A 24,435-nucleotide genomic window follows, 5' to 3' on the forward strand; every position below is an offset into this window, starting at 1 on the left:
TAAATATTAAAAACGAATAATGTAAAACAACCCCTGTAATACGGGGGATAAAATCTAGTAAAAGAAATAATCGAGGGGCTGCCAATGGGAGAATAATGGTTTATATAGGTGACACATTATTAAAAAAACTATATTTCGCATCCTGACACGTGGAAGTGAATAAAATGAAAAAAAATATCAGATAGTCTTGTGGTTAGTCGAATATTTTACCAGTTTTTGCTATCTCATCACTGACCAATAATGTTACGTTTTTGCATAAGTTAGGACCAGTAATTAACTTTCTCATGCTTGAGGATCAAACCCATAATTTAAACACACCACAAGTTGTGTAACTTACACTAAAATTTGATTAATATATCATCGTTGATACAAATATTGGTAGTTATAAGAACCATATGCTGAACGATTAAAGATACTTTTAAAGTTTATAGTAGAAGTAGAAGATCTGAAAAAACAAATTTAAAAGAACAGTTTGAGATTTAATCTATAGTTACAGTTCAAAAAAAAAAATCAAATTGTATATAATTTAATAAATAACAATAGTATTTGACGTTGAAGTGCATGCTAGTACAAAAATTTATAAAAGAAAATTTAGTTTAAAGGCATTTAAAATGTGAGCTAAAAGAGCTCAATTATTGATCAAAAGAAGACAATTAAGATATATTGTGATCTCTTAGTGAATTATAGACCACAAAATGCACACGAGTTTTTGCATATAAATTCATAGGATCTTACGCTTCTTCCGCATTCAACTCAGCAAGTTTTTATCAAAAGAAGGTTAGCGAGGTAAGAATCATACATTAAGTTAATTAGTCAAATTTAAGTTATATTTATTTTTGTTAAGTTCCTAATATCGATTCTTAAACTTAAAATAAACGTAACTTGTTAGAGACAGTGCAAATCGACGTATCTATCCCACCCAATAAAACTTTTATTCAATAAAGGCTCGTCATAATACATGGCTTTTTTTTCCTTCATTCATTAAAAGCAAGTGTTTACATCAATACAGAATGCAAACGAGCAATAAAAAAACTGTGCCGCTAGTCCTTTTTAGATAGGAAAATGCATGACTTGTTGGTCACAACACATGGCAAATAATATTTAGAGAAGTTGTTAATTAATCTAATTATGTTTGATACATGCGGCTAGCATGGCAGGAGTACTACAAAACGTGAACATTCCGCAAGCAGAGACAAAAAGGAAAGGAGCGGGATTTACTCGGGTCGGAATTTGGGGATTTCACGGTGGAGATCCTCAGGATAACTGGTCTTTTGAAATTAAGGAAGGTCACAGGCTGCACAGTATAAGGGTTGGTCATGGTGATGATGAGATACTATCTCTCGGGTTCACCACTGAATATAGAGGTGCCTTGAGCCTTTCTAACATCTATGGTCCGGATGGCGGAGAAACTACCCTGGTGAGCATATAACATATATATGCTAATTAACTTCATCTAGTGTTTAATGCATACACACACAAACTTAATCTCATGCATATATATGTTTATATATTCAGGTCACGTTTGACTCAGACGAGGAATTAGTTGGGATTCAAGCAAGCTCTCGTATTTTGGGTCGCGGTACAGTAATTTCTTCACTATCTTTTCAAACCAACAAGAACACCCATGGACCTTTTGGCCGGATAGCAGGTCCAGTGTTCTCCTTACCTTGGAACAATGGCTCATTGGTCGGATTTTACGGCAAATATTCAATACTTGGCGGATTAATTGAAGACATTGGTGTCCATTTAAAACCCTACTGGGAAATTGTGAATGTCGGAACATGGGGAGCATTATGGAATCGTCCGCAAACTCTTTGGTCTTTCCAACTTGACCGAAATGAGCGTCTGGATGTGATAACCATTATTCGTAAAGATGGCATAGAGTCTTTGAGGTTCAACACTTCCGAAAAGGTGGATGATAGATCAGGTGGTGGTGTTTACATAGCGGATAACGCAGTGCTTGACGCCGATGAAGAGATTATTGGCATCAGTGGCACAATCGGAGCATACCCCACCCGTCAAGTAGTACTTTCTTCGATATCATTCAAGACGAACAAAAAAACCCATGGGCCATTCGGTGATGTCAAAGGAGACCCTTTTACAGTCTCATGGGATGATGGTTCTTTTGCTGGATTGTATGGCCTTCAGGGTAGTTATATTAATACTATTGGTGTCTATTTGAGGGCTTCAAACTAGGATATATATGGAATGAAATAAAGTCTTTCAAATATATATGTAATATGCTGGTCTATCATCAATATTTTAATCTTTAAACTTGCTTACGAATCTTAATGTTAAATATATATAAAAAAAAACTTTAAAATCTCTCCGGTTGCTTCCTACATTCTCTCGAACCACCATATTGTTTTATTTGTAAATGGAGGTTTTTCATGTATTTTACCCGAATTTACGGGTATGGGTCTAGGGATGGCAATAAAACCCGAACCCGATAGGAAAACCCGAAACCTGACACAATTAGGACGGGTAATACCCGACCCATTAGGGTTTGGGATTATGTTTGAAAATTTTCATGGGATTGGGGCAGGTTTGGGATTTGTAATATACCCGATTACCAGACCCGATTACCCGATAACATTGACCCATTTACCCGATATACCCGACATAGCTTTATGTATTTTTTTTAATATGTATATACTAAGATAAAATATTATATTTGTATGTACGATTAAGATAATAGAGTCCCTTAAAGTTTTCAAATCCTAAATATCTTTATTCTCTTCGTGTCAGTTCACAGCACATTCCGTCTTTTGTTCCGTCCCAAGTCAACAAGCCCATCATGTAACCACTTAATTATTTATATTACATTTTCCTTTTTATAAACCCAAGTTTCCAACCCATGTAGTTATTTTATGTTTCCATCCGAATAAATAATATGTCTCTAAGTCAAAGGAACAATTCTTCATTTAATGATGACTTCAATTTTATTAATTCCCACCTTTTGCATCGTAGGCTTCACTTGCAATATGAGCACATCAATTGATTTACTTCACAACTTTCCTCCATTTGCAACATGAGTTTTCTTTTCAAATACTTGTGTACGTCTTCGAGTATCACTTGTAGCGGTGATAATTTTCAGCCACTTTAACCTTATAATCTCTTTTACTGGCTCGCATGTTACTAGAGACGCGCTTGACAACATTTTATTTTCTTTTTATATGTTAATATAGAACACTTGTTTATCCTTCCTAATCTTCATGAGACTCCAAATCATGCTCCTAAGTGCCTCCAATATGTAACTTTAACAATCAATGACCTGAATACATAAGCATGTATGAAGTACCATTGTTCTAACTAAAAACTAATTAAAACTAATAAAATAATACAAATATATACATGATTTATACCCGACCATCACATCCCCTCACTTATCATTTGCTTGCCCTCAAGCAAACTATCATGAAACAAATTCACCTCGATCGATGATTCATCAATTATCATCATTAATGCTAGTACGGTCGAAAGTCATACCCAATTCACAAGACTGGCACTTTTAAGATTGATAACCCACAAAACAAATTTAATGATGCATTTAAAAACAATGGAACCGCCCAAACAAGTTTACTTTGTTTCCGATTAAGGCACACATGTTCACACCCCTCACAAATATATATCTCTCCTCTCGGTTTAATATATCTGGACTAGCAAAAAGTGTGCTAGTATCTCTCTGCCCTCTATACCAAGTCTGAACACAAAGTAATAAGCTTGCAAGCCAGTCATATCTCCACCCATTAACTACCGGTTGCATAAAGAATAGGACTAAGGGTTTTGTTGTGGCTTAGGTTCGGGTGCGGAATAGGAATTATCTAGTGACTTATGGTGGATGAGATCCAACTTATTCAAACTAAACAAAAAATCAAAACTAATAAACTGACTGCTATTTACAACCGATACTAGATCTTTTTCAGTTTTTCTGATTTTTTTTTCAACATTTTTTTTCTTTTTTTTTTCTTTTTCATTTTTTTTTTCTTTTTTCTTTTTCTTTTTTCATTTTTTTAAAGATTACTTACATCAATATATAGAAACAACTGACCCGAGACATACGTACATTGTGTACTATGCTCAAGAACTAACAATATACAATTCTAATATATCGGATTCATTCACAGGGTTTAAAACAAAAGGCCAAGGCTAACATGGCTTGTAATGTGGGCTTAATAAGTGAAAGTGAAAAGGCATAAATTTGGCTCCTAGGGGATAAAAAACTCCAAACCCTCAGGGTTTGGAGTGTTTTTTTTTTATGTAAAGGCTATTAAATGTGGGTTTCTACAGTCCTATTTCTTCATACAGGTGGTGATATTAAGATCTTGACATGCAAATAACAAACGAGTTCTAGATATCATGAACATACTGGTCACACTCTTTATAGCACTCATATGACATGTGTATATATCTATATATTATATGTGTATTATATATAAGGCAAATCTCACACACGCATGGAAGGAAATAGGCTGCCGACATGAAACATGTGTACCCGTCCCCATAACTCGTTATCCCCATCTAAACGGTCCATTTTATTTTTCCTTTTTAAAAAATATTTGATGTGAATACTTTCGAGAAGCTTAAAAACTGACCATGGCCAAAGACCTTTAACTTGGCATTAATAACAGTAATTAACAATTTACAATTTCGGCTTTTGCACACATTCAAGCTACCATAAGGCAAATAAAAATTTTCAATTTTTCCCCATCCCCACACTTGAGGTTAACATTGTCCTCAATGTTAAAAATTCAACTTTTAAAAAAGCACTAACAAGGACGGGGTTAAAATTTGATTGAATATATTAATTTAAAACCGGGATGCAATGGTCACAACAAACTTTTCAACAAAGCAATGAGTTAACTCGAATGACAAAACAAAGCATGGAGATGAGAGCACCTGATTTGAGCAACTTCAGTTCGTCCAAGGCTTTGGATGACTTGTATTCTTTGAAGACTCAACTATAATCTTCAAGATTCTTAACTCATGTAGAATCATGCAAGGCTAAAATCATTATCTCCATAATTCGCTTTGTTAAATGAGTTAATTTTTTTTAAGATTCTACATTAGAAAAGAACAACTTTTTGTAAACAAACTATAGTAAAATTAAAATCCTAAAAAATATTAAAAATCTTTTTGTCCATTTTTTTAGAACATGTGTAAAGTAATTAAGAAAAACTCAAAATAATTAAATACACATTCTTCAAAATACAAAATACAAAATACAACCGGATGGTTTGTTACCCGCCCGGTATTAACCGGCCCATGATTAACCTGTTTCATAAACCGGTGAAACTTCAAGAAAGCTCGCCAATTCCTTTTATTTTGTTTTTTTCTTTTGACTATTTTATTACAAATCTATAATATATATAAACGAAAACCCTAAAATCTTATGTGTCAAGATGTGGTCGCTCCCCCTTTTATGAAAGCCACCAGATTTCTTGATTTTTAAATGGAGGTTCTCATTGATTTAACCCAAATTCATGGATATGGGTCTTACCAAAACCAGATAGCTCTTAAACGGGTTATAACATCTCATTAAATTAAAAATTAATCTTACCAATTATTTGATATGAAAATCCTACATAATAGGAATATACTAAAATTTAATATCCAATTTAAAAAGAAAAAGATATTATTTATAATTAATAAACAATTTTATAGTAAAAAACATAAGCGGGTCACATATTATATATCACATATCACATCTGCGCGTGCCGCATATTATATATGCTTGCGCATATCACATTTGCGCATGAAACATCTGCGCGTGAGAATAAAGAGAAGACTTCGCGCATCCTCAGGATAGGCGCATATCACACGTGCACATAATCAACCTCGTCCTTATCCAAATCAGGATAAGGACAACCTTGATTGTGCTCGTCAGACAACCTTCCAGAAGGTATCCTTTAAGGAATAAGAATATGCTGATGTTGACAGCTGCCAATGAAAGGTGGACAACTCAGCAAAACCCATGTGCTACCACGTGATTGCACATGGGTCAGGTAAAATGCCTGGGTCAGAGAATAATCAATTAAAAAGCACCAGGTGTCCTAAGGACACGTGGCGCAAAGCAATAGGAGGAGGCCAAAAAGGCCCTAATGGGATCTGAGCCCAATCATTGTAAACCCTAACACTATAAATACCACACCACCTCCACAAGGGGAGGTAAGCAAGAAAATACATTCCAATTCCTTACTAATTCTCAGATTATTATTATCTTCTCCTACAATCTCTTATTCTCACACCGGAGGGTTACCCCAAAGAGGACCCCTCTGTCCCTTTCTGAGGGGTAAGTTCACGGTGCTGCTCGTTTTGTAGGTGGAAGAACTCATACTCCGGAGAACCATCGGTGACATAGCATACTCATACCCGAGGAAAGTTGATCGTCTACCAGTGACCCGATCCACGTTTCTTCATTGGCGCCATCACCTGTTACAACGGCAACAAAATCTCATCAGTTCTCTCTGAAAAACTTCACCATGGTTTCTGGTGTTCGAAACAGCGATCAAGTTCTGGAGGATATTGAGCGTGAGGATGTTAATGAGGGACAGCAGTTTCTGAGGGTGCCGCGTGATTCTGCGCGCACCACCAGTAACCATTCCTTCATCACAACTCCTCATAGCCAGACTGAAACTCCTCCAGACGATCTCACGTTCCAAAATTTGACCGGCGCGAAACAAAAAGGACCAATGGGTCCAGAAGATGAAACAAATGACCCTAAAGAATGGCTCATAAACGAACAACGGCGTTTAATGGACAAATACAATGAGCTGGTCAAACACAAAAAGTTAGCCGACCTAACACAAAGGCTCGCGTTTGATAAGCAAACCATTCAAGGAACAACAAAAAGGGCGCGCGCGCCGGAAGATGGTCACTCTGTTCACACTGAACACGCTGATTTTAGTGATGAAGAAGTGCACAACATGAGGAAGACACGAGATACTCATGCAGGAGGCTCACAGCTCCGCGGGCACATGAACATGGCGCCTGGAGCCAAAGCCGATCTGGATCTGTACACACCGTACAGCCCACCAGCGAGAGGGCAAGTGGACGTAACCACACCGTACAGGCCAGCCATCTTGGTGAAGCATTCAAAATTCACTGAGCGCATCGCGAAGGCTCCCATTCAACACAAAACCAAGATGCCAAGTGGGTTGGGCAAGTACGATGGCACAACAGATCCAGACGATTTCTTACAAGGTTTTTATAACACAGGAAACCTAGAAAGCTGGACGATGCCAACATGGTGTCACATGTTTGCTCGCTGCCTAACGGGCGCGGCGCGTGTCTGGTTCGAAAGTTTGTCGACTGGGCAAATCGATGGGTTCGAAGAGCTATTGGAGAAGTTCCAAGCTCACTTCGTACCGCAGCGCAGACACACGCGCGACCCTGATGACATCATGCACTGCGTGCGCAGGAATGATGAAACGATTGAAGACTACATAACTCGTTTCAATCAGGAATCTCTTGCAATTGGAGGTATCACTGAGCAACTCTTGCGCGTGGCCTTTATACAAGGTGCGCGCAGTGATTAACTCCGCAGAGCTCTCGTGAGCAGAGATGGCATGCCAACCACTTGGGCCAAGCTAATGGAAGCATCGCGAGTCTTCGCGCGAAATGAAAAACAAATTGCCCAAGATAGAGCAAGAGAAAGATGGCACCAAGCAGAAGCACCGCGCAACAACGAAAGGAGGGGCAAACAAAACTCTGTATGGTCCAGGTTGCAACAAACCAGTTTTTCTCCCGCAGAAAAGCAGGCGCAACCAAGCTCACCCCAGCCCCAAAAAGACAGTCGTAATCGCGGAGAGGGTGACAAGAGGGAGGGGGCAGAGAGCCTAACAGACCTCTACCAAGAATATGGACTCCCCTCAATAAAACGCCTTCACAAGTGTTAAGCACAGAGAATGTCCAGTTTAAAAGCCCCAAGCCACTACACTATAAGGGACCACCAAACAGTGGCAAGTATTGTGAGTTTCACAAGTCCACAGGGCACAACACCGATGCATGCCACCATTTGAAGGATGCGATTGAAAGAGATGAATGGGGAATGCGCAAGATGCGAATAAGGGAAAAACAAAATTTCATTCCAAAACATTGAAGGTTACAAATTTACAAAATGATGAGATACAAACTGCAAATAAAAAAAAAACATGAAGGGCTTCTCAAGTCTCTATGTCGACGTCAGCCTCTTCATCGCCCTCATCATTACCTCCCTCAGCATCTGGCGCAGCCCGCTCCTCGTCATCTCCAAACTTGCCATAGTCAAGCTGTTCGTCTTGAATGGAGTCGTCTTCTATCACAATAGTGTCAGGAGCGGGTCCTTTGGCCACGCCAGAGCCGCTAGCAGAGGCAGCATTGCCCGCGCCATCATCGCCGCCACCAGCCCCTTCACACTCGTCAAGTAATTTCTTTAGAGCGCCGAGTTCGGGCTGATCAGCAAGCAAGGCTATCTGCAAAGCATAAGGAAAAGTGTGAGTGCAAAAAGACTAGGAAAATAAGTCAAGGTAAACTCATTAAGGTTAAAATACCTGCTCAAGGATGGGAATGGGAGTATTCAAATACTTCTCCCCCACCTCGGCCATGTCCGCGCAGACAACGTCGAGCTGATAAGGGTAGTCGGATGGGTTCTTCTTCAGCATGCTATATTCACAGCCATCCTTAAACCCTTCAGCTCGACCCACCAAGCGCGAGGCAGCGTTGCAATCCATCACAAGGGTCTGAAACTCGTCTGAGTATTTCATCGCATAAGCGCTACTAGTCATACCCTGTGAGACTAGCCATTGGCGATCCTGCACAAGGGAAGAAACAGACGTCTCAAGAGCAGGAATCTGAGAGTTTAACAACTCAACAGTTTCCTTGGTCTTTTTCAGCTCCTCTCTGTCGGACGCTGCTGCCGCCAAGGTCTCTTTCCTTTCCGCTCGCGCAGCATCGAGCGCTTCTTGGCTAGACGCTGCCGTCGCCAGGGCTTCATCCTTCTCTGCCCGCGCGGCCTCAAGCTCCTTCTTCAGGCGCGCAACCTCACTCTCTAATGAAGATTTGTCACTGATAGACTGCACAAGCGCTTGGTCACGCGCCTCTGCATCCAGCTCCAAGTCGCGCACTCGCCGCGCATACTTGGCCGCGTCCGCCTCTGCTGCCTGCAGCTTCTCCCGCGCAGCCTGCAGCTCATGCCCGCGCTTCACGAAGGCAGCGTTGGCACTTGCTCGGTTCTCGCTGAGTTCTGCTTGGAGTTTCTCAGCTCTCTCTCGAGCGTCAGAAAGATTCCAAGCAGATACCTTAGCCTCTTGTTTGGCCTCCGCAAGAACATCACGCACCTTTACATAATCATAGCGAAGCTCTTGGGAGGCAGCAAAGAACGCTGACCCAGCGAAAAGATGGTCGTTGAGCAAGTCCACGCGGGCGCGCTCCTCCTGAAACCTCCTTTCAGCTGGAGGCACGGAGTGAGCCCAGAAGTCTTCACACACCCCCATGGACTGAAATGAGCTATCCTCAGTAATATTCCATCTCGGGCGGTATATGCGATCGGCTTCCTGCAAACACAAAGCAACGTTCTAGTCATCTAAACACTAATATGGAAGTCCGCGCAGCGGAGCAAAACGAACTTATACCTGCGGGGAGCAAGCAGAAAAGTCAGCGCCAGCCCCATGAGAAGACTGCGCCACGAAATCTCGTGGCGCTACAGGGCTTGCGCGGCCGCCATCGGAGTATTCAAAATAGGCCTCCTCATCTTCCTCTGTAACAGGCCTTTTCTCCTGCGACCTGGAAAAATCAAAACCAGTCTCGCGAGGAGGGCTGCGCGCAGGAGGAGGTGAGGGAGGTCTCGACGCCGCGAGATCAGCGCGTAAAACAGCCTCCTGCTCCTTAGTAATCCCAATGAGGGGAGATTTAGTGCTTGCAGGAGCAGGAGCAGAACCAACGGCACTGGCGCCGGCGCCAGCAGTGCCGCCAGCAGCTTGTGTGTCAGCTATAATGCCTATGAAAAAACCAACAAAGAGAAATGATTTAAGACTTGATCTAAAAAGAAAAAAGTCAGAAAATAAAAGCGCAATATATACCTTGGCGCACCGCCGTTCGCGAGTTAAACATCGCCATGAAGTCCATTTTCCCCCTTTTTGAGGGCAAAACAGGGGACTTCAAAGCAACCTTCGGCGCAGCCTCGGTACCTTATTGCGCCTGAGGTTGATCCACCAAGGTCGCCGGCTCTACAAACATTTGAGTGAGCAAAGATTCATTAATAACTCTATCGGAATCACGCTCATAAAACCATAAAGTATAAACAAAGTATACCTGTTGAAGAGGAAACAGCAGGCGCAGCGCCGCTTCCCTTTTCCGCCGCGCGAAGAGAGGAGGTGGCGGCACCATACCTCGTGTGGACAGGAGGACTGCCCACACCTTGAGGCAAAGAAGACAAGGAAACCTTGGAGGTAAACCCCTTGGTTTTCTTAAGTCCCTTCGCCTGAGTAGGAGGATCCTGAGCAACAGGGGCATCATTTTTCTTCTGTTTTTTACTGGCCCCTGCGCCAGTTTTCCCTTTAGCTTTACGCTTGAGTTGTGGCACCTCAGCTTCCTCCTCCACCTCTTCTTCCGCGAGCTCCAGCTCATAGTTCTCGAGCGCATCTACAATACGTGCAACAGAAATGTTAACCAAATTTGGTATTCTAAAGGCATAAACATAAGTACAAAGGCCTACCAGGCGCATCGCTGTCAAAGCAAAATCCCAAATCAACAGGGATGAACATATCAGCAAAGCGATCGGGGAAGCCAACTTCCCCAGCGCCCAGCGCGACAGAGCCACCCTCCATATGCTCATCATAGGCGGCGTGGACGTACTCCTTGCTTACTGCATAAAACAAAGACAAATGATATCAGCAAAACGAATTATGTTCGCGCAGAAATAATGCAATGAGCTAATAACTCACATAATCCATCAACTTGGATAACAGGCTCAGTCGCGCTGTCGGCCCACCTCCTGCTCATGCCAACCCCCACCAGCGCCTCCTCGCAAATATTCTTGGCAGGGGATGGTTCAGCAGTCAACTTATTAACCCATGCGCCAGTTGGGTTCTTAAAAACATTCACATCCGCGGGCGCAGAAGTGATCGCGCGCATGGTCATGCGGATGGGAATCACACCAGCCTTAATATAGAAAAATTTCTCAGACCGGTCATGAAGGCTCTTGAAGGAAACAGTGCAGCACTTGACCTTCTGACTGCGAGGAACGAATGAGAACCAAGAATCTTGGATTTTTGGCTTATAAAAAAATTGAAAGCGCCGAGGGGTTGGCTCCTCGCGCTGAGCTTTGTACATGAACTCAAAATGAGTCATGCGCACAAGTCCAAAAGGATGGACTTGGGATATGTGAATCCCATAAAATTGAAGCAGCGCACCCATAAACCTTGTCATCGGGAGACGAAGGTTGCAGTGAGTGAAAAAATGGCAATATAAGGAGATATAGCCGGTGGGCGGATCTGCCGCCGTTTGCCCGGCCGCCGGAAGCATACAGCCATACTCAGGGAGAAAACCCTGAGAGGCGATGAGACTGTCAAAATCAGACTGTCTCAATTTACAGGGAAACTCATCCCACCTCTTTACTGTCTTGCCCTTCCCCACCTCCTCCGACGAGGCCTCAGCAGCCCGTTTTCCCTTGCCGGTCTTCTTCAAAGTGGACATGACTAATGATTTTACACGGCGTCTGCTGGGGGAGATTGTGGCGTCTGGGTTATCAGACATACAACTGTGAATCAAACAGAGGTTACTTCAAGAACGGAAATCTGGAAGCAAAAGACAAGCTCTTAATCGGAATAAAAATGGAAGGAAAGAAAAAGCTCTGAAATAACAATGAAGATGAAGAATAACAACTCAAAAGGCTTGCTTTTATAGGCCCAGGAGAGAGAGAAACAGGTACTGATCAGAGTTCACGCGCCCCCACTCGCAGGTGCAGGCCAACGCGAGCGCGACACGTGTTCCTGACACTGTGTGAGGGGACATAAAAGGGAACGAAACAGGTACTGATCAGAGTTCACGCGCCCCCACTCGCAGGTGCAGGCCAACGCGAGCGCGACACGTGTTCCTGACACTGTGTGAGGGGACATAAAAGGGAACGAAACAGGTACTGATCAGAGTTCACGCGCCCCCACTCGCAGGTGCAGGCCAACGCGAGCGCGACACGTGTTCCTGACACTGTGTGAGGGGACATGAAAGGCAACTGTAGCACCTCGAGCACACGAAAAGTCTGACACATGTCTCCATCTCTGACGCATGTCAGCACCAACCAACCACGTACATGGACGATTCATTTTAACCACAAGGATAGAATTTCGCGCAACGATGAGAAATAAAAAAGGAAAAGACAAAACCCTATTAAAAGAGAACTATTAAGTCTAATATCTATCTTACCTCGCTCGCGCGAGACAAGACACGCATTAGACTGGGGGGCTTGAAGAGGTATGTACCCGCCTTAACATCGAGCGGGGCGGGTCAACCCACAAGATATAGACAAGAGGCTTGAAATCAAGATATCATGAAGGCACAAAGCCAAAACCTATGCGCACGGCGCATATCACATATGCTCACGCATCACATATGCTCACGCATATCATATATGCTCACGCATCACATATGCTCACGCGTATCACATGCTCGTGCACCATATATGCTCACGCATATCACATCTGCGCGTGGCGCATCTGCGCGTGGCGCATATCGCATGCTCACGCATCATATATGCTCACGCATATCACATCTGCGCGTGGCGCATATTACATATGCTTGCGCATATCACATCTGCGCATGAAACATCTGCGCGTGAGAATAAAGAGAAGACTTCGCGCATCCTCAGGATAGGCGCATATCACACGTGCACATAATCAACCTCGTCCTTATCCAAATCAGGATAAGGACAACCTTGATTGTGCTCGTCAGACAACCTTCCAGAAGGTATCCTTTAAGGAATAAGAATATGCTAATGTTGACAGCTGCCAATGAAAGGTGGACAACTCAGCAAAACCCATGTGCTACCACGTGATTGCACATGGGTCAGGTAAAATGCCTGGGTCAGAGAATAATCAATGAAAAAGCACCAGGTGTCCTAAGGACACGTGGCGCAAAGCAATAGGAGGAGGCCAAAAAGGCCCTAATGGGATCTGAGCCCAATCATTGGAAACCCTAACACTATAAATACCACACCACCTCCACAAGGGGAGGTAAGCAAGAAAATACATTCCAATTCCTTACTCATTCTCAGATTATTATTATCTTCTCCTACAATCTCTTATTCTCACACCGGAGGGTTACCCCAAAGAGGACCCCTCTGTCCCTTTCTGAGGGGTAAGTTCACGGTGCTGCTCGTTTTGTAGGTGGAAGAACTCATACTCCGGAGAACCATCGGTGAAATAGCATACTCATATCCGAGGAAAGTTGATCGTCTACCAGTGAGCCGATCCACGTTTCTTCAAAATTCATAGGATCTTACGCTTCTTCCGCATTCAACTCAGCAAGTTTTTATCAAAAGAAGGTTAGCGAGGTAAGAATCATACATTAAGTTAATTAGTCAAATTTAAGTTATATTTATTTTTGTTTAAGTTCCTAATATCGATTCTTAAACTTAAAATAAACGTAACTTGTTAGAGACAGTGCAAATCGACTTATCTATCCCACCCAATAAAACTTTTATTCAATAAAGGCTCGTCATAATACATGGCTTTTTTTTTCCTTCATTCATTAAAAGCAAGTGTTTACATCAATACAGAATGCAAACGAGCAAAAATAATCTCATCAAATATTTGATATGAAAATCCTATAAAATAAGAATATACTAAAAATTAATATCCTATTTTATTTAAAAAAAGATATTATTTATAATTAAGAAACAATTTTATAATAAAGAAAATAAACGGGTAATGGGTATCACAAAACCCAGATAGCTTTTAAACCGGATTATAACATATCATTTATTTGTGAAACCATTTCATAATCAAACCTCAAGTATATTAATTATTTACTTTCTTACAATAAATAAAATTAAAATCTAAATATATATATATATATATATATATATATATAAATATTAAAAACGAATAATGTAAAACAACCCCTGTAATACGGGGGATAAAATCTAGTAAAAGAAATAATCGAGGGGCTGCCAATGGGAGAATAATGGTTTATATAGGTGACACATTATTAAAAAAACTATATTTCGCATCCTGACACGTGGAAGTGAATAAAATGAAAAAAAATATCAGATTGTCTTGTGGTTAGTCGAATATTTTACCAGTTTATGCTATCTCATCACTGACTAATAATGTTACGTTTTTGCATAAGTTAGGACCAGTAATTAACTTTCTCATGCTTGAGGATCAAACCCATAATTTAAACACACCACAAGTTGTGTAACTTACACTAAAATTTGATTAATATATCATCGTTGATACAAATATTGGTAGTTATAAGAACCATATGCTGAACGATTAAAGATACTTTTAAAGTTTATAGTAGAAGTAGAAGATCTGAAAAAACAAATTTAAAAGAACAGTTTGAGATTTAATCTATAGTTACAGTTCAAAAAAAAAAATCAAATTGTATATAATTTAATAAATAACAATAGTATTTGACGTTGAAGTGCATGCTAGTACAAAAATTTATAAAAGAAAATTTAGTTTAAAGGCATTTAAAATGTGAGCTAAAAGAGCTCAATTATTGATCAAAAGAAGACAATTAAGATATATTGTGATCTCTTAGTGAATTATAGACCACAAAATGCACACGAGTTTTTGCATATAAATTCATAGGATCTTACGCTTCTTCCGCATTCAACTCAGCAAGTTTTTATCAAAAGAAGGTTAGCGAGGTAAGAATCATACATTAAGTTAATTAGTCAAATTTAAGTTATATTTATTTTTGTTAAGTTCCTAATATCGATTCTTAAACTTAAAATAAACGTAACTTGTTAGAGACAGTGCAAATCGACGTATCTATCCCACCCAATAAAACTTTTATTCAATAAAGGCTCGTCATAATACATGGCTTTTTTTTCCTTCATTCATTAAAAGCAAGTGTTTACATCAATACAGAATGCAAACGAGCAATAAATAAACTGTGCCGCTAGTCCTTTTTAGATAGGAAAATGCATGACTTGTTGGTCACAACACATGGCAAATAATATTTAGAGAAGTTGTTAATTAATCTAATTATGTTTGATACATGCGGCTAGCATGGCAGGAGTACTACAAAACGTGAACATTCCGCAAGCAGAGACAAAAAGGAAAGGAGCGGGATTTACTCGGGTCGGAATTTGGGGATTTCACGGTGGAGATCCTCAGGATAACTGGTCTTTTGAAATTAAGGAAGGTCACAGGCTGCACAGTATAAGGGTTGGTCATGGTGATGATGAGATACTATCTCTCGGGTTCACCACTGAATATAGAGGTGCCTTGAGCCTTTCTAACATCTATGGTCCGGATGGCGGAGAAACTACCCTGGTGAGCATATAACATATATATGCTAATTAACTTCATCTAGTGTTTAATGCATACACACACAAACTTAATCTCATGCATATATATGTTTATATATTCAGGTCACGTTTGACTCAGACGAGGAATTAGTTGGGATTCAAGCAAGCTCTCGTATTTTGGGTCGCGGTACAGTAATTTCTTCACTATCTTTTCAAACCAACAAGAACACCCATGGACCTTTTGGCCGGATAGCAGGTCCAGTGTTCTCCTTACCTTGGAACAATGGCTCATTGGTCGGATTTTACGGCAAATATTCAATACTTGGCGGATTAATTGAAGACATTGGTGTCCATTTAAAACCCTACTGGGAAATTGTGAATGTCGGAACATGGGGAGCATTATGGAATCGTCCGCAAACTCTTTGGTCTTTCCAACTTGACCGAAATGAGCGTCTGGATGTGATAACCATTATTCGTAAAGATGGCATAGAGTCTTTGAGGTTCAACACTTCCGAAAAGGTGGATGATAGATCAGGTGGTGGTGTTTACATAGCGGATAACGTAGTGCTTGACGCCGATGAAGAGATTATTGGCATCAGTGGCACAATCGGAGCATACCCCACCCGTCAAGTAGTACTTTCTTCGATATCATTCAAGACGAACAAAAAAACCCATGGGCCATTCGGTGATGTCAAAGGAGACCCTTTTACAGTCTCATGGGATGATGGTTCTTTTGCTGGATTGTATGGCCTTCAGGGTAGTTATATTAATACTATTGGTGTCTATTTGAGGGCTTCAAACTAGGATATATATGGAATGAAATAAAGTCTTTCAAATATATATGTAATATGCTGGTCTATCATCAATATTTTAATCTTTAAACTTGCTTACGAATCTTAATGTTAAATATATATAAAAAAAAACTTTAAAATCTCTCCGGTTGCTTCCTACATTCTCTCGAACCACCATATTGTTTTATTTGTAAATGGAGGTTTTTCATGTATTTTACCCGAATTTACGGGTATGGGTCTAGGGATGGCAATAAAACCCGAACCCGATAGGAAAACCCGAAACCTGACACAATTAGGACGGGTAATACCCGACCCATTAGGGTTTGGGATTATGTTTGAAAATTTTCATGGGATTGGGGCAGGTTTGGGATTTGTAATATACCCGATTACCAGACCCGATTACCCGATAACATTGACCCATTTACCCGATATACCCGACATAGCTTTATGTATTTTTTTTAATATGTATATACTAAGATAAAATATTATATTTGTATGTATGATTAAGATAATAGAGTCCCTTAAAGTTTTCAAATCCTAAATATCTTTATTCTCTTCGTGTCAGTTCACAGCACATTCCGTCTTTTGTTCCGTCCCAAGTCAACAAGCCCATCATGTAACCACTTAATTATTTATATTACATTTTCCTTTTTATAAACCCAAGTTTCCAACCCATGTAGTTATTTTATGTTTCCATCCGAATAAATAATATGTCTCTAAGTCAAAGGAACAATTCTTCATTTAATGATGACTTCAATTTTATTAATTCCCACCTTTTGCATCGTAGGCTTCACTTGCAATATGAGCACATCAATTGATTTACCTCACAACTTTCCTCCATTTGCAACATGAGTTTTCTTTTTCAAATACTTGTGTACGTCTTCGAGTATCACTTGTAGCGGTGATAATTTTCAGCCACTTTAACCTTATAATCTCTTTTACTGGCTCGCATGTTACTAGAGACGCGCTTGACAACATTTTATTTTCTTTTTATATGTTAATATAGAACACTTGTTTATCCTTCCTAATCTTCATGAGACTCCAAATCATGCTCCTAAGTGCCTCCAATATGTAACTTTAACAATCAATGACCTGAATACATAAGCATGTATGAAGTACTATTGTTCTATCTAAAAACTAATTAAAACTAATAAAATAATACAAATATATACATGATTTATACCCGACCATCACATCCCCACACTTATCATTTGCTTGCCCTCAAGCAAACTATCATGAAACAAATTCACCTCGATCGATGATTCATCAATTATCATCATTAATGCTAGTACGGTCGAAAGTCATACCCAATTCACAAGACTGACACTTTTAAGATTGATAACCCACAAAACAAATTTAATGATGCATTTAAAAACAATGGAACCGCCCAAACAAGTTTACTTTGTTTCCGATTAAGGCACACATGTTCACACCCCTCACAAATATATATCTCTCCTCTCGGTTTAATATATCTGGACTAGCAAAAAGTGTGCTAGTATCTCTCTGCCCTCTATACCAAGTCTGAACACAAAGTAATAAGCTTGCAAGACAGTCATATCTCCACCCATTAACTACCGGTTGCATAAAGAATAGGACTAAGGGTTTTGTTGTGGCTTAGGTTCGGGTGCGGAATAGGAATTATCTAGTGACTTATGGTGGATGAGATCCAACTTATTCAAACTAAACAAAAAATCAAAACTAATAAACTGACTGCTATTTACAACCGATACTAGCTCTTTTTCAGTTTTTCTGATTTTTTTTTTCAACATTTTTTTTCTTTTTTTTTCTTTTTCATTTTTTTTTCTTTTTTCATTATTTTAAAGATTACTTACATCAATATATAGAAACAACTGACCCGAGACATACGTACATTGTGTACTATGCTCAAGAACTAACAATATACAATTCTAATATATCGGATTCATTCACAGGGTTTAAAACAAAAGGCCAAGGCTAACATGGCTTGTAATGTGGGCTTAATAAGTGAAAGTGAAAAGGCATAAATTTGGCTCCTAGGGGATAAAAAACTCCAAACCCTCAGGGTTTGGAGTGTTTTTTTTTATGTAAAGGCTATTAAATGTGGGTTTCTACAGTCCTATTTCTTCATACAGGTGGTGATATTAAGATCTTGACATGCAAATAACAAACGAGTTCTAGATATCATGAACATACTGGTCACACTCTTTATAGCACTCATATGACATGTGTATATATCTATATATTATATGTGTATTATATATAAGGCAAATCTCACACACGCATGGAAGGAAATAGGCTGCCGACATGAAACATGTGTACCCGTCCCCATAACTCGTTATCCCCATCTAAACGGTCCATTTTATTTTTCCTTTTTAAAAAATATTTGATGTGAATACTTTCGAGAAGCTTAAAAACTGACCATGACCAAAGACCTTTAACTTGGCATTAATAACAGTAATTAACAATTTACAATTTCGGCTTTTGCACACATTCAAGCTACCATAAGGCAAATAAAAATTTTCAATTTTTCCCCATCCCCACACTTGAGGTTAACATTGTCCTCAATGTTAAAAATTCAACTTTTAAAAAAGCACTAACAAGGACGGGGTTAAAATTTGATTGAATATATTAATTTAAAACCGGGATGCAATGGTCACAACAAACTTTTCAACAAAGCAATGAGTTAACTCGAATGACAAAACAAAGCATGGAGATGAGAGCACCTGATTTGAGCAACTTCAGTTCGTCCAAGGCTTTGGATGACTTGTATTCTTTGAAGACTCAACTATAATCTTCAAGATTCTTAACTCATGTAGAATCATGCAAGGCTAAAATCATTATCTCCATAATTCGCTTTGTTAAATGAGTTAATTTTTTTTAAGATTCTACATTAGAAAAGAACAACTTTTTGTAAACAAACTATAGTAAAATTAAAATCCTAAAAAATATTAAAAATCTTTTTGTCCATTTTTTTAGAACATGTGTAAAGTAATTAAGAAAAACTCAAAATAATTAAATACACATTCTTCAAAATACAAAATACAAAATACAACCGGATGGTTTGTTACCCGCCCGGTATTAACCGGCCCATGATTAACCTGTTTCATAAACCGGTGAAACTTCAAGAAAGCTCGCCAATTCCTTTTATTTTGTTTTTTTCTTTTGACTATTTTATTACAAATCTATAATATATATAAACGAAAACCCTAAAATCTTATGTGTCAAGATGTGGTCGCTCCCCCTTTTATGAAAGCCACCAGATTTCTTGATTTTTAAATGGAGGTTCTCATTGATTTAACCCAAATTCATGGATATGGGTCTTACCAAAACCAGATAGCTCTTAAACGGGTTATAACATCTCATTAAATTAAAAATTAATCTTACCAATTATTTGATATGAAAATCCTACATAATAGGAATATACTAAAATTTAATATCCAATTTAAAAAGAAAAAGATATTATTTATAATTAATAAACAATTTTATAGTAAAAAACATAAGCGGGTCATGGGTCACCAAATCCAGATAGCTTTTAAACGGGTTATAACATATCATTAATTTATGAAACTCTTTCATCATTGAACCCTAAGTATATTATTAACTTTCTTACAATAAATAAAATTAAAATTCAAAAAATAAATATTAAAAAACAAAAAATGTAAAACAACCATTTTCTCAAGCCATCAGATTGCTTTATTTGTAAATGAAGGCTTCTCATGCATTTGGCCCGAATTCAAGGGTAAAGGTCTCACCAAACCCAGATAGCTCTTAAACGGGTTATAACATCTCATTATATTAAAAAAATAAACTCATCAAATATTTGATATGAAAATCCTATAAAATAAGAATATACTAAAAATTAATATCCTATTTTATTTAAAAAAAGATATTATTTATAATTTAGAAACAATTTTATAATAAAGAAAATAAACGGGTAATGGGTATCACAAAACCCAGATAGCTTTCAAACCGGATTATAACATATCATTTATTTGTGAAACCATTTCATAATCAAACCTCAAGTATATTAATTATTTACTTTCTTACAATAAATAAAATTAAAATCTAAATATATATATATATATATATATATATATATATATAAATATTAAAAACGAATAATGTAAAACAACCCCTGTAATACGGGGGATAAAATCTAGTAAAAGAAATAATCGAGGGGCTGCCAATGGGAGAATAATGGTTTATATAGGTGACACATTATTAAAAAAAACTATATTTCGCATCCTGACACGTGGAAGGTTATAAAATGAAAAAAAAATATCAGATAGTCTTGTGGTTAGTCGAATATTTTACCAGTTTATGCTATCTCATCACTGACCAATAATGTTACGTTTTTGCATAAGTTAGGACCAGTAATTAACTTTCTCACGCTTGAGGATCAAACCCATAATTTAAACACACCACAAGTTGTGTAACTTACACTAAAATTTGATTAATATATCATTGTTGATACAAAATATTGGTAGTTATAAGAACCATATGCTGAACGATTAAAGATACTTTTAAAGTTTATAGTAGAAGTAGAAGATCTGAAAAAACAAATTTAAAAGAACAGTTTGAGATTTAATCTATAGTTACAGTTCAAAAAAAAAAAAATCAAATTGTATATAATTTAATAAATAACAATAGTATTTGACGTTGAAGTGCATGCTAGTACAAAAATTTATAAAAGAAAATTTAGTTTAAAGGCATTTAAAATGTGAGCTAAAAGAGCTCAATTACTGATCAAAAGAAGACAATTAAGATATATTGTGATCTCTTAGTGAATTATAGACCACAAAATGCACACGAGTTTTTGCATATAAATTTGAAGAGGTATGTACCCGCCTTAACATCGAGCGGGACGGGTCAACCCACAAGATATAGACAAGAGGCTTGAAATCAAGATATCATGAAGGCACAAAGCCAAAACCTATGCGCACGGCGCATATCACATATGCTCACGCATCACATATGCTCACGCATATCATATATGCTCACGCATCACATATGCTCACGCGTATCACATGCTCGCGCACCATATATGCTCACGCATATCACATCTGCGCGTGGCGCATCTGCGCGTGGCGCATATCGCATGCTCACGCATCATATATGCTCACACATATCACATCTGCGCGTGCCGCATATTATATATGCTTGCGCATATCACATCTGCGCATGAAACATCTGCGCGTGAGAATAAAGAGAAGACTTCGCGCATCCTCAGGATAGGCGCATATCACACGTGCACATAATCAACCTCGTCCTTATCCAAATCAGGATAAGGACAACCTTGATTGTGCTCGTCAGACAACCTTCCAGAAGGTATCCTTTAAGGAATAAGAATATGCTGATGTTGACAGCTGCCAATGAAAGGTGGACAACTCAGCAAAACCCATGTGCTACCACGTGATTGCACATGGGTCAGGTAAAATGCCTGGGTCAGAGAATAATCAATGAAAAAGCACCAGGTGTCCTAAGGACACGTGGCGCAAAGCAATAGGAGGAGGCCAAAAAGGCCCTAATGGGATCTGAGCCCAATCATTGGAAACCCTAACACTATAAATACCACACCACCTCCACAAGGGGAGGTAAGCAAGAAAATACATTCCAATTCCTTACTAATTCTCAGATTATTATTATCTTCTCCTACAATCTCTTATTCTCACACCGGAGGGTTACCCCAAAGAGGACCCCTCTGTCCCTTTCTGAGGGGTAAGTTCACGGTGCTGCTCGTTTTGTAGGTGGAAGAACTCATACTCCGGAGAACCATCGGTAACATAGCATACTCATACCCGAGGAAAGTAGATCGTCTACCAGTGACCCGATCCACGTTTCTTCATTGGCGCCATCACCTGTTACAACGGCAACAAAATCTCATCAGTTCTCTCTGAAAAACTTCACCATAGTTTCTGGTGTTCGAAACAGCGATCAAGTTCTGGAGGATATTGAGCGTGAGGATGTTAATGAGGGACAGCAGTTTCTGAGGGTGCCGCGTGATTCTGCGCGCACCACCAGTAACCATTCCTTCATCACAATTCCTCATAGCCAGACTGAAACTCCTCCAGACGATCTCACGTTCCAAAATTTGACCGGCGCGAAACAAAAAGGACCAATGGGTCCAGAAGATGAAACAAATGACCCTAAAGAATGGCTCATAAACGAACAACGGCGTTTAATGGACAAATACAATGAGCTGGTCAAACACAAAAAGTTAGCCGACCTAACACAAAGGCTCGCGTTTGATAAGCTAACCATTCAAGGAACAACAAAAAGGGCGCGCGCGCCGGAAGATGGTCACTCTGTTCACACTGAACACGCTGATTTTAGTGATGAAGAAGTGCACAGCATGAGGAAGACACGAGATACTCATGCAGGAGGCTCACAGCTCCGCGGGCACATGAACATGGCGCCTGGAGCCAAAGCCGATCTGGATCTGTACACACCGTACAGCCCACCAGCGAGAGGGCAAGTGGACGTAACCACACCGTACAGGCCAGCCATCTTGGTGAAGCATTCAAAATTCACTGAGCGCATCGCGAAGGCTCCCATTCAACACAAAACCAAGATGCCAAGTGGGTTGGGCAAGTACGATGGCACAACAGATCCAGACGATTTCTTACAAGGTTTTTATAACACTGAAAACCTAGAAAGCTGGACGATGCCAACATGGTGTCACATGTTTGCTCGCTGCCTCACGGGCGCGGCGCGTGTCTGGTTCGAAAGTTTGCCGACTGGGCAAATCGATGGGTTCGAAGAGCTATTGGAGAAGTTCCAAGCTCACTTCGTACCGCAGCGCAGACACACGCGCGACCTTGATGACATCATGCACTGCGTGCGCAGGAATGATGAAACGATTGAAGACTACATAACTCGTTTCAATCAGGAATCTCTTGCAATTGGAGGTATCACTAAGCAACTCTTGCGCGTGGCCTTTATACAAGGTGCGCGCAGTGATCAACTCCGCAGAGCTCTCGTGAGCAGAGATGGCATGCCAACCACTTGGGCCAAGCTAATGGAAGCATCGCGAGTCTTCGCGCGAAATGAAAAACAAATTGCCCAAGATAGAGCAAGAGAAAGATGGCACCAAGCAGAAGCACCGCGCAACAACGAAAGGAGGGGCAAACAAAACTCTGTATGGTCCAGGTTGCAACAAACCAGTTTTTCTCCCGCAGAAAAGCAGGCGCAACCAAGCTCACCCCAGCCCCAAAAAGACAGTCGTAATCGCGGAGAGGGTGACAAGAGGGAGGGGGCAGAGAGCCTAACAGACCTCTACCAAGAATATGGACCCCCCTCACTAAAACGCCTTCACAAGTGTTAAGCACAGAGAATGTCCAGTTTAAAAGCCCCAATCCACTACACTATAAGGGACCACCAAACAGTGGCAAGTATTGTGAGTTTCACAAGTCCACAGGGCACAACACCGATGCATGCCACCATTTGAAGGATGCGATTGAAAGAGATGAATGGGGAATGCGCAAGATGCGAATAAGGGAAAAACAAAATTTCATTCCAAAACATTGAAGGTTACAAATTTACAAAATGATGAGATACAAACTGCAAATAAAAAAAAACATGAAGGGCTTCTCAAGTCTCTATGTCGACGTCAGCCTCTTCATCGCCCTCATCATTACCTCCCTCAGCATCTGGCGCAGCCCGCTCCTCGTCATCTCCAAACTTGCCATAGTCAAGCTGTTCGTCTTGAATGGAGTCGTCTTCTATCACAATAGTGTCAGGAGCGGGTCCTTTGGCCACGCCAGAGCCGCTAGCAGAGGCAGCATTGCCCGCGCCATCATCGCCGCCACCAGCCCCTTCACACTCGTCAAGTAATTTCTTTAGAGCGCCGAGATCGGGCTGATCAGCAAGCAAGGCTATCTGCAAAGCATAAGGAAAAGTGTGAGTACAAAAAGACTAGGAAAATAAGTCAAGGTAAACTCATTAAGGTTAAAATACCTGCTCAAGGATGGGAATGGGAGTATTCAAATACTTCTCCCCCACCTCGGCCATGTCCGCGCAGACAACGTCGAGCTGATAAGGGTAGTCGGATGGGTTCTTCTTCAGCATGCTATATTCACAGCCATCCTTAAACCCTTCAGCTCGACCCACCAAGCGCGAGGCAGCGTTGCAATCCATCACCAGGGTCTGAAACTCGTCTGAGTATTTCATCGCATAAGCGCTACGAGTCATACCCTGTGAGACTAGCCATTG

The 24,435-nt window shown here is 40.0% G+C and overlaps 2 protein-coding genes across 2 annotated transcripts; both read left to right on the top strand.

Moving 5' to 3' along the window:
• Positions 1-1,150: 1,150 nt before the first annotated feature.
• Positions 1,151-2,199, top strand: LOC143626285 (mannose/glucose-specific lectin-like). The gene is made up of 2 exons (XM_077096424.1): positions 1,151-1,417; positions 1,516-2,199. The coding sequence occupies exons 1-2, from the start codon at positions 1,151-1,153 to the stop codon at positions 2,194-2,196; spliced, it is 948 nt and encodes a 315-aa protein (XP_076952539.1). The 3' UTR covers positions 2,197-2,199.
• A 13,013-nt stretch (positions 2,200-15,212) lies between these two features.
• Positions 15,213-16,261, top strand: LOC143626286 (mannose/glucose-specific lectin-like). The gene is made up of 2 exons (XM_077096425.1): positions 15,213-15,479; positions 15,578-16,261. Exons 1-2 carry the CDS (start codon positions 15,213-15,215, stop codon positions 16,256-16,258), a joined length of 948 nt encoding a protein of 315 aa, XP_076952540.1. The 3' UTR covers positions 16,259-16,261.
• The last annotated feature ends 8,174 nt before the right edge of the window (positions 16,262-24,435 follow it).

The sequence above is a fragment of the Bidens hawaiensis genome, unplaced genomic scaffold, assembly GCF_021521415.1.
Source record: "Bidens hawaiensis isolate Kalapana, Puna unplaced genomic scaffold, B.hawaiensis_p1.1 tig00004357_1, whole genome shotgun sequence".
NCBI lineage: Eukaryota > Viridiplantae > Streptophyta > Magnoliopsida > Asterales > Asteraceae > Bidens > Bidens hawaiensis.

What these genes read in the sequence shown, in the direction of transcription:
- LOC143626285 (XM_077096424.1), top strand. Translation starts at nt 1,151, where the DNA reads ATGGCAGGAGTACTACAAAACGTGAACATTCCGCAAGCAGAGACAAAA. An exon ending in ATGGCGGAGAAACTACCCTG is followed by an intron (nt 1,418 to 1,515) that starts GTGAGCATATAA and finishes TTATATATTCAG; the next exon opens with GTCACGTTTGACTCAGACGA.
- LOC143626286 (XM_077096425.1), top strand. Translation starts at nt 15,213, where the DNA reads ATGGCAGGAGTACTACAAAACGTGAACATTCCGCAAGCAGAGACAAAA. An exon ending in ATGGCGGAGAAACTACCCTG is followed by an intron (nt 15,480 to 15,577) that starts GTGAGCATATAA and finishes TTATATATTCAG; the next exon opens with GTCACGTTTGACTCAGACGA.